At 44.4% G+C, this 11,259-nt stretch overlaps 1 protein-coding gene across 2 annotated transcripts in view; it reads right to left on the reverse strand.

Annotated features, from left to right (window-relative positions):
* Positions 1–8,578, reverse strand: part of cyfip1 (cytoplasmic FMR1 interacting protein 1) — a 42,381-nt gene extending 33,803 nt beyond the window's left edge. The window contains exons 1-4 of one of the 2 annotated variants that reach the window (XM_080536232.1): positions 8,392–8,578; positions 2,204–2,324; positions 1,471–1,560; positions 43–120 (exon numbers count right to left, since the gene is read on the reverse strand). In XM_080536232.1, coding sequence (XP_080392358.1) covers positions 43–120; positions 1,471–1,560; positions 2,204–2,320 — 285 coding nt within the window. In that variant the 5' untranslated portion in view covers positions 2,321–2,324; positions 8,392–8,578. Of the gene's footprint in view, positions 1–42; positions 121–1,470; positions 1,561–2,203; positions 2,325–8,381 lie in introns of both variants that reach the window. The other variant, XM_080536233.1, reaches the window with a different exon arrangement.
* Positions 8,579–11,259: the final 2,681 nt, after the last annotated feature.

Genomic DNA, 11,259 nt, shown 5'->3' on the forward strand with positions numbered 1-11,259 from the left:
ATGTCTGAGGATGTCGCAACAGATGCTGTGTGCAGTAGTTACCTGGGGGATGGCACGCGAGCAGCTCCTCCATGTGTAGAGCATGATAGCATACTCCTGTCCCTCCTCCAGCATCTCATTCTAGATGAACACAGAAACACACAGACTGCTGTCTGAGACCAGGTCTCTCTTGTCTGAGACCAGGTCTCTCTTGTCTTAGACCAGGTCTCTCTTGTCTTAGACCAGGTCTCTCTTGTCTTAGACCAGGTCTCTCTTGTCTTAGACCAGGTCTCTCTTGTCTTAGACCAGGTCTCTCTTGTCTTAGACCAGGTCTCTCTTGTCTTAGACCAGGTCTCTCTTGTCTTAGACCAGGTCTCTCTTGTCTTAGACCAGGTCTCTCTTGTCTTAGACCAGGTCTCTCTTGTCTTAGACCAGGTCTCTCTTGTCTTAGACCAGGTCTCTCTTGTCTTAGACCAGGTCTCTCTTGGGAAATGTATTTGATCTCAATAAGACTAAAACCTGGATAAAGAACGGTTAGATAAAAATAAATCTGAGACACACATATCCTTAGACACTAGGGACACACTGAGCTGCCTATCTAGAGTTAAACACAGTTTCAACAATACACACGATTTTTGTGCACTGCCAATTTGCTCTGCCAGTTTACATTAGGGATGCAACCTCAGCACATACAGTATGTTCAAGTCAAGACTAAAAACCCATCTTTTTAATATTGCCTTTAACTGACAAAATAATTAAATTATGATTATATAACGATTGGAGCACTTTGAGCTGCAGCGTTTGCAGGAAACGTGCTATACAAATAAAAAGTTATTATTAGCCTATTATAAGTCTCACGAAAACTGTCACACATGTATTCAAAACATACAAAGACATACAGTGGCACGAACATAGACACACATACAAACACACGGGCACCGACAGTTACACGAACACACTGATGCTAATGTCTCACAAGCCAGTCTCTCGGACTGAGGGTGGCGAGGCAGCGCCTCAGTGCTCCCAGAGCCGCCCCGGCTGCATACAAAGTGCTGCTTGATTCAGACCCTCGCGCTCTAAAACAGCAATTATCCCTCACTAATTGAGCACAAAGCGGCACAAAGCAGCACTATTTCCTGCGAGCGAAGCTCAAAGGCGCCCATTTGTCACTGGGCGGTTGGGGAGACCGAGTGCTTGTTGGCCTGGGTCCTCCTCACGCTGAGGGACAAAGCAGGAAGGAAGGCTCTGAGATGAACCGCCAAGTCCGCTCCGTCCACACGGCTGTATTCAACCATCCAACACAAGACCGCCACTCTAACGAGCTTTTGTCCCTGTGTTCTGGTGACAGCTTTGTGCGTTGTGCTGACAGATTTTCCCTGGTCAGTTGTGAGGGGAGGTGGTGTGACTGGCGACAGTATTGAGACTTTAAGGAGGAAGTAAGTGAATAAAAGGGACCACATTTCAAGATGAAAGACGTGTTGGCTTGTTTACCATGCTGGAGTGGACCGTGGCCTGCTCGATGTATCTGGCGATCCCGGTGACGAAGGCGTTGCGGTCCTCGAAGTTGGTGTTGAAGTTGGGCTGTGGGAGATGGGAGAGAGATGGGATGTTATTATAGTCGTTAGGGATTAAAAGTTATAGCTGCAAGCACGTTAGAGTAGAAGAGGAGTGTAGAAAGAGTGCAGATTACAAAGTGCACATTATAGACAACATAGGTCACTGGAGACCTATAGGATCATTTAGGAGGCTGAGGGCAGGTCTAAGGAAAGGTCGAAGGTCAGGTCTTACCAGTGGTGTAGTCTAGTGTTTTCTAGTGGGTATACTGTGATTTTCCCCTCCCAGCCTCATATCGCTAATTTCGGAACGGCATAAAAATAAATCTGCGCTCCCTGTCTAACGTTATATATATATATATATATATATATAAATTACATGTTATGAGGCTGATCTGTGCATGATAGTGCTGCATTTTGACATATTTCATGTCGCATCTCCCCCCGTTGATGGTATATGACGCTATAGTCAGTCCCAATGGTCCAAAAGTCAAGTGCTTCGTAACACAGACGGGGTGAATTTTATGAATGAAAAGTGTGAAAGTTCTGTCACGAAACGCCGTTACGTATCCTCACACATGTTTAAGTGGGTACATGGAAATCCTTGGCCTTTCCTAGTGGGTATACGGCGTAGTCCTGCGTATCACCTAGACTACACCACTGGGTCTTACCTGGTACATGAGCGAGGAGGGCAGCGGCTCGATGCAGGGCTGCTGGTCCGGGAGGGGAAGCTCCTCCAGGAGGTCCACGTTGGAGAGGGCATCCTCCAGGGTCACTGTGGACGCCATGGTGCTGAAACACAACAGAAAGTAAAATGGTAAATGGACTGCACTTATATAGCGCCTTTTTTGCTGCTCTAAAGCGCTTTACAACGGCCTCTCATTCACCCATTCACACACCCATTCACACACCAATGGCGGCAAGCTGCCATGCAAGGCGCCGGCCCCGCTCACTGGGAGCAATTTTGGGGTTCAGTGTCTTGCCCAAGGACATTTCGACATGTGGCCAGCCGGGGCTCGAACCGCCGACCTGCCAACCTTGTGATCAATAGACGGCGGCTCTACCTCCTGAGACACAGCCTCCCACGAAAAACAACAGAGAGTTGTTTCTCACGGTTGATCTGAGGTGCAACCAAAGACCACGTCCTGTTTCATACAAAGCATAGTGGTTTTGAACACCAATACCACCATACTTTCACTTTCATTATTCGTGGTAAATGGTAAATGGACTGCACTTATATAGCGCCTTTTTTGCTGCTCCAAACCAAAGCGCTTTACAACGGCCTCTCATTCACCCATTCACACACACATTCACACACCGATTCATTACTGTATTTGTCACACACTGTCTGATAAGACGCCTAAAATAAAACTTCGCCTAAAATAATTACACATGCAATTCGAGATCACCAAATTGCTCAAACTGAAGCTGTGTGTGTATACACTCTACACATCTAGCAATACAGATCCTGACCCTCCAAATATCCATCCAGAAACCGAATAAAGACCTGTTTCAAACGGAGTAATTTACTGTAAATCGATTCTCATGTACTTTATTGTGGTCGCGTCCTATAATGAAGTCATGTGCTTAGCTCCTCTTTCTTTCACAACTGCTGATGGGGAGCTTCATTGACATTGAACAATCAAAAACCCACGCTCCAATCAAAATACAGGCTGTGACTCAAACAAACCCTAGTCTCAGACTAGTGAGTGACACAAAAAGCTGCGGGTGTGTGCACGCTGCAACACGCCCAGGGGGGTTAGGAGGGGACAATAATGAATGAGCCTCTGCCCAGCGCAGTGAGTCACAGCAGGCCGGCCAGGCACAGCCCGAGTCAGACTCGGTGTGGAGGAGAGGAGAGGAGATGCTCCACACACATCCAGGGGTGTAGTCTAGTTGTTTCTAGTGGGTATATTGTGATTTTTCCCTCCCAGCCTCATATCGTTCATTTTGGAACCCCATAAAAATAAATCTGCGCTCCCTGTCTAACGTTATATATCTAACATGACATGTTATAAGGCTGATCTGTGCATGATAGTGCTGCATTTTGACATATTTCATGTCGCATCTCCCCCCCGTTGATGGTATATGACGCTATAGTCAGTCCCAATGGTCCAAAATTCAAGTGCTTCGTAACACAGACGGGGTGAATTTTATGAATGAAAGTGTGAAAGTTCTGTCACAAAACGCTGTTACACATTTGTAAGTGGGTTATATGGAAATCCTTGGCCTTTCCTAGTGGGTATACTCTGCCCAGGCAGTGACTCACAGCAGGTCAGCCAGGCACAGCCTGAGTCAGACTCAGTGTGGAGGAGAGGAGATGCTCCACAGGTCTTCTGCTAGCATATCAGCCCAATAGAGCTCTCAGGTCTTCTGCTAGCATATCAGCCCAATAGAGCTCTCAGGTCTTCTGCTAGCATATCAGCCCAATAGAGCTCTCAGGTCTTCTGCTAGCATATCAGCCCAATAGAGCTCTCAGGTCTTCTGCTAGCATATCAGCCCAATAGAGCTCTCAGGTCTTCTGCTAGCATATCAGCCCAATAGAGCTCTCAGGTCTTCTGCTAGCATATCAGCCCAATAGAGCTCTCAGGTCTTCTGCTAGCATATCAGCCCAATAGAGCTCTCAGGTCTTCTGCTAGCATATCAGCCCAATAGAGCTCTTAGGTCTTCTGCTAGCATATCAGCCCAATAGAGCTCTCAGGTCTTCTGCTAGCATATCAAGCCAATAGAGCTCTCAGGTCTTCTGACGCTGGTTTTCTCTGTGTACCACATGTACAAAAGAAGACATTTGGTGAGGCTGCATTCTCATTTTATGCACCCAGATTGTGGAATGCACAGCCAGTTTACATTAGGGATGCAACCTCAACACATATGTTCAAGTCAAGACTAAAAACCCATCCTTTTAATATTGCCTTTAAATGACTAAATAATTACATTAAGATTATATAATGATTAAAGCACTTTGAGCTGCAACGTTTGCAGGAAAAGCGCTATAGAAATAAAGTTATTATTATTATTATTATTATATGAGGAGTCAGGAGAGACCCTGTGGACAAGGAAAAGCAGGAACACACGGATGCTCCAATCACGGTGCTGCTTTACAGGAGAGACAGGCATGGTCGCTGCCCTGCCCATCACACACAGCTGCACGGCAAGTACAACACTCCACAGACTCACAGAGTCAAGCCCCACATAGCAGCTGCATGTCCGTACTATAATAATTAGACTCTCTGATGCAATTTGGTAATTATGAGACTTCTACTTGTGGAGCAGAAGCAAGGCAAGGGGGGGATGTTGTTTTCAGTCTGACGCTACGGAGCGACTTCATCAGTGGCTGGCAGAGTTGTGAAACATTTGAGAGACCAGACAGACAGAGCTATGTAAAGCATTCTTATTATTCCTGTACCAACACGTACACTGTCAAGTAATGTAGGCTACTACTGACCATCAATGAATTGCCTCTCTGGTGCCAAAGAACAAGAAAGTAGTAACATATGAGAGGAAAGAGAGGGCCGCTGTCTGTCACGTCTCTCCAGCAAAGTAGCTCTTTAGTGGCTGAGGGGGTTAGGCCTATCCCTTTGAACAGAAACACGATCAGCTTTCTGGACTAGGCTATATCTATCTGGAGGATATAGGCTAGTAATTAGGCCGACCTTTAATCATAAGCTGTAGTCTATATCTAACTTACGTAAATAGATTACTTTCAGTATAAAGAGGAACCGTCGTTGACTTTTGCTTCTCTCAGGTCAATGTGGTTCCTCTTTAAGATTGCCAAAGATTGTCTCTGTCATCTGAGGGAAAGAAACAGACAAGACAAACAGAGACACAGACTGTGACAGAGAGGGGAACGTCAACTTAAAAGTGAACACTGAAGTAGACTGAAGTGCCATGGACTACATGCATTGCTGGATAAGTCTATTTCCTAATGCATTACAGTAAGCCATGTTCCCCCTAAAGTAGGCTAAACTATAAGGAGTTTAAAATGGCCTCTGGCCACATATAGGTGGAGGGTGATAAGCTACTTAAGCCAAAAACCGAGGCAAACAGGCTCGGAGAGAGAAAATAATAAGAGGTATTCTCTATCTAGCATGTCTCATATGTCCCTAGACATTGAAATTCCACTGTAGCACGTTGGCTAGCTAATGGGAGTGGCCCAGTGCAGATGGTAGCTATGCATTCTGGAAATACTGAGTAGTACTGTCTGCTACTGGTACAGGAACTGGGTAATGTTGCCGTTTCCCTCCACGAGACGGAGAAAGGAGGATGTCACATGACACATTTGAGTCTGGACTCATGTTCTCCCCCATAGGAAAAGGGAAGCGTGTAGCTGTGACATTCACATGCTGTCACTGTTGACATTCTGTTCTTTCCTGACTGGTGGATGACAGATAAGAGAGTCTGTGAGACTCCAAGCAGTCCAGCTCTGTTAAAAAATACACTCAAACACTACACTCCCATTCCCACAGACTCCTAGTGAAGGCTTAAACACTGATACATTACAGCTTGGCTGATGTAATTTTAATTAATACTTTTGCCATTTAGCAGACGCTTTTAATCCAAGCGACTTACAATTACGAATTACAGGGACAGGGACATTCCCCCTGGAGTAACTGAGGGCTAAGTGCCTTACTTGTAGTGGTGTGGTTTTCAGGCGGGATTTGAACTCACAACCTTCCGATCACAAGTCCAACCCACTAGACTACCACTACCCATGTTTGCTCTTAACTCATCGACTTCAACTTGAGTAGTGAAGGAGTAGGAGGCACTGCCTTACTTGTGTAGCAAACAGAGAAATGCCAGCAGTCAACCTCGACGCAGAGAACAAGAACCGGAGAGCATTTTGAGGTGTGAAATCTGAGGTCTGAGGTGTCATTCCATGCAATCTTGAGAGCTGGCATAAACGTCACTTATCACTTAGCTGAAAGGTATTAGATTAGATTAGATTCACAACTTCATTGTTGTTGTAGAGTACAAGTACCAGACAACGAAATGCAGTTTAGCATCGAACCAGAAGTGCAAAATAGTGATATAAGAAGAACATGATATAAAAACATGACAATGATAGTGATAGGTACAGTATAGCTTGTAGGGTAGTTTAGAGGTATATACAGTCATGTATGAGCTATGTACAGTTACGGTATGTCATGTACAGATGTATCAAAGAGGCTATACCAAAGAGCCAATCTCTGTGCCAATCTCTATGCCACCATCTCTGAACAGAAAATCTAGCCGGTTCAACACCTCCAATTGAATGTTGCAGCAGAAATCAAGTTGACAGTGAAACGCAGGGCTTGGAAACATGCAGAAAGGTGTGAAATCACGAGCCGGTAAACAACTTTAATCTTCTTGAATGGTGTGTATCCACTCCCCCGCCCCTCCAATCCTACAACCCTCCAACCCAGCCCTGTGATATCAGAGCTCAGCTGCCTGCCTGCCTGCCACCCTCCCCCATGCTGCAGTCTTCACTTCTCCTAAAACCTCAGCAGAGAACCTCTGTTGACCACAAGGGAGAGACATGAGAGTACAGACACACACACACAGAGAGACACACACACACAGACACACACACACACACACAGAGACACACACACACACAGACACACACACACAGACACAGACACAGACACACACAGCTTCCCTGTGAGAGAGAGAAAGGCCTGGTTCCCTCTGGTTATTAAAGGGCTGAGCTATCAGGTAGTTGGAACAACTTCAAGAACTGGTTGGTGACATCAATCGATCAATGAAGGATGGATCCAGCCTTGTGGATGGGGGGGGGGGGGGGGGGGGCGCTGGTTCTAATGATGGCTACAGACAATCTAAATGCCTTTACTCCTAAGCTAAAACACGCGGATATAAATAACCAATCAAACAAATGATAGAAAGGATTTGGTCTTTTTGGTCTGAACATTCTTCGTTTGAATGGTCTTGTTCACCAGATTCAACGCAGAACACGTTTCTGAAGTACAAGTATAGCAGTAGCCTAGAAGCTATAATAGTGAAGAAATATCCATGTTGACATCTGGTCCTAAATCATTTTCACCACTCGAACTTATTTGGTCAGTTCACTTTGACTTGTGTCCAACTCAGGACACAGACATTGTCTACCATGTCTGGCAGTTTTGCTTTAGAACGTTGGGACATGTGTATTATTATGATTGTATGATATACCAAATATAGTGTAATGAAGAACTATGGGTGGGGTGGAAGGGATGTTATCACCATGGGGGGGGGGGGGGTTACTCATGTGTTTATAGTGTGTGTGTGTGTGTGTGTGTGTGTGTGTGTGTGTGTGTGTGTGTGTGTGTGTGTGTGTGTGTGTGTGTGTGTGTGTGTGTGTGTGTGTGTGTGTGTGTGTGTGTGGGGGGGGGGGGGGGGGGGGGGGTAAGATAAGAAAGAAAAAAAAATCAGGACAGACACTTATTTTGTTTGGTGTAATAATGTGAGTTTTTCATGTGTACTGTTTTGCAATAAATAATTGATTACAAAAAAAAAGAAAGTTGGGACATGTCACATTCCTTTACACAGTCAGCCTGGTGGTTCAGTTCATTTGCCAAATCAGAGATCCACATAGCTTCATCGCCGGATGACCAGACAGTCCCACCGTACTACTGTCCTGTCCTCGGGGCCTGCGGGTTACCAGTCCCAACAGGACTACAGACATTTTCTTTTCAATCAATGTTACACATAAAGGCGCAACTACTTTTGTTATGGTCCGAATTCGACCGTAACAAAATACAGATCATTGGTGAGAAGCATTAAGCTTCAATCAATGCAGAGACCCAGAGTTACACCCAGCCAGAGGAACATCACACGGAGTTTCAGCCCAGCTGAGGTTTGAGGCGAACTTACTTCTACTCACCCGGGCTTCTTTTCCTGGGAATATGCTCCTCTTTATCCCTTTAGAAACTCATTATACGAGCTATAGTCGAAGTCCAGAGTGCCCCCCCGAAAGGCACCGATAGTAAAAAGTGGTTTATGAGGTCGTATATTCCAGTTTTTCGGTCGTCCAGCGGGTCTTCCCTGGGCGGTGGTGTCTGGGGCGAGCAGGCGGGCAGAAGCAGGGAGTTCCTGTCCCACTGAACCAGCCTGGAACTTCAACAGGAAACTCCTCAACTGCGGTGCAGACTTCACCCGTTAGGGGGCGGTGGAGACACGTTCATTATGGAGGAATAATAATAATAATAATAATAATAATAATAATAATAATAATAATAATTACATTTTTTACATTTTTGGCATTTAGCAGACGCCTTATTCCAGGGATTAGGGTTAGGGTTAACGCCCTATTCCAACCCTAACCCTTACAATCAATATAATAATAATAATAATAATAATAATAATAATAATAATAATAATAATAATAATAATAATAATAATAATAATAACTTGAATGAATGAATGATGAATGAATGGTCTTTATTGACATTGATATAGTACAGGTACCAAACAACGAAATTTGGGAGGGGGGTCTCCCCTGGTGCTAGGAAGAAAAAACTAAAAACAAGAAGGGAAAAGAGCTGGTTTACATAAATAAAGGCTATGTACACTATCCACTATACTATACTATACAAATAAAACACTGTGCTGTACTCTATGCTATGCTATACCTATTCTAACATTTCCTATCTCTGAACCTTATGTACCCGAGGGTTGTCATATTGCACATGAATGAATGAATGAATGGACTTTATTGTCATTGCTACAGTACAGGTACCAAACAACGAAATTTAGGAGGGGTAACTCCCCTGGTGTTAGGAAAGGGAAAAAAAAAAAAACTTTTAAAAAAATCACAAGAAGGGAAGGAGCTGGTTTACATAAATAAAGGCTATGTACACAATCCACTGTACTATACTGTACAGATAGTCGACTAGGGTTGTCATATTGCACAATAGTATTTTTTCACGTTATTTAAAGTGTCACAGTTTGCAGGCTTGAAATGTACATGTTTGTGCCTCAGCACTACACCTGATTTTTTCAGTCCAGCAGCTGCCATACAATCCGTCCAGACTGTCCAGGGCCCAGAACTTAGGTCTTTGCTGTGTTCAGGGCCTGGACGGCCCTGTGGTAGAAGCAGTTCTTCAGTCTGTTTGTCTTAGCGGCCAGGGTCCTGAACCTCCTTTTCGAGGGCAGCCTGGTAAAGTGTACGTGCCCAGGGTGGGTCGGGTCCCTGGAGATCTTTGAGGCCTTCCTGAGACAGCGTGTGTTGTACAGCTCTTCCAGAGAGGGGAGGGGGGCACATAGTGTTATTGCACATTCATTAAAGTGTCGCAGTTTGCAGGTTTGAAATGTTCACAGTTGTGTTTCAGTGTTGCACTTGATTTCAATCTAGTAGCTGCCATCAAATTGTCTAGATTGTCCAGGGCCTAGAACCTAGGTCTTTGCTGTGTTCAGGGCCTGAATGGCCCTGGGGTAGAAGCTGAGCTTCTACCCCAGAGCGCTTTTCCTGCAAACGTTGCAGCTCAAAGTGCTTTAATCATTATATAATTATATATATATATTATATAGTCATTTAAAGGCAATACTAAAAAGATGGGGTTTTATCATCTTAATTTAATTATTTTGTAATTTAAATGCAATATTAAAAGGATGGGTTTTTATAATTATAATTTAATTATTTAGTAATTTAAAGGCAATATTAAAAAGATGGGTTTTTAGTCTTGACTTGAACATATTTTGCATCCCTAATGTAAACTGGCAGTGCATTCCACAATCTGGCTGCATAAAATGAGAATGCAGCCTCACCAAATCTCTTCTTTTGTACATGTGGTACACAGAGAAAACCAGCGTCAGAAGACCTGAGAGCTCTATTGGGCTGATATGCTAGCAGAAGACCTGAGAGCTCTATTGGGCTGATATGCTAGCAGAAGACCTGAGAGCTCTATTGGGCTGATATGCTAGCAGAAGACCTGAGAGCTCTATTGGGCTGATATGCTAGCAGAAGACCTGAGAGCTCTATTGGGCTGATATGCTAGCAGAAGACCTGAGAGCTCTATTGGGCTGATATGCTAGCAGAAGACCTGAGAGCTCTATTGGGCTGATATGCTAGCAGAAGACCTGAGAGCTCTATTAGGCTGATATGCTAGCAGAAGACCTGAGAGCTCTATTGGGCTGATATGCTAGCAGAAGACCTGAGAGCTCTATTGGGCTGATATGCTAGCAGAAGACCTGAGAGCTCTATTGGGCTGATATGCTAGCAGAAGACCTGAGAGCTCTATTGGGCTGATATGCTAGCAGAAGACCTGAGAGCTCTATTGGGCTGATATGCTAGCAGAAGACCTGAGAGCTCTATTGGGCTGATATGCTAGCAGAAGACCTGAGAGCTCTATTGGGCTGATATGCTAGCAGAAGACCTGAGAGCTCTATTGGGCTGATATGCTAGCAAAAGATCTTTCAGATATTCTGGTGCTATGCCAGTGGAGAAATCTCAATTTGGAGTGTAATAATATCTCAAAATTATAACCCTGATAGCATGCATACTGTGTTAACATCATGTCATTCAATGTCTGCTTAGTGTTGCAGAAGTGATGGAACTGTTATTTCCAATTAATTGAATAGCATCACCACAGAGCTGTCTGTCACACAACAACGTATGAAATCAATCAATGTATCAGGAAAACAACAGGCTGACAGCGTTATGCAGTGTTTATTGTGCGTCAAGTCTATACAATGGACTGCACTTATATAGCGCCTTTTTTGCTGCTCCAAAGCGCTTTACAACGGCCTCTCA

Source organism: Nansenia antarctica (assembly GCF_963989245.1).
Source record: "Nansenia antarctica genome assembly, chromosome: 7".
Lineage (NCBI taxonomy): Eukaryota > Metazoa > Chordata > Actinopteri > Argentiniformes > Microstomatidae > Nansenia > Nansenia antarctica.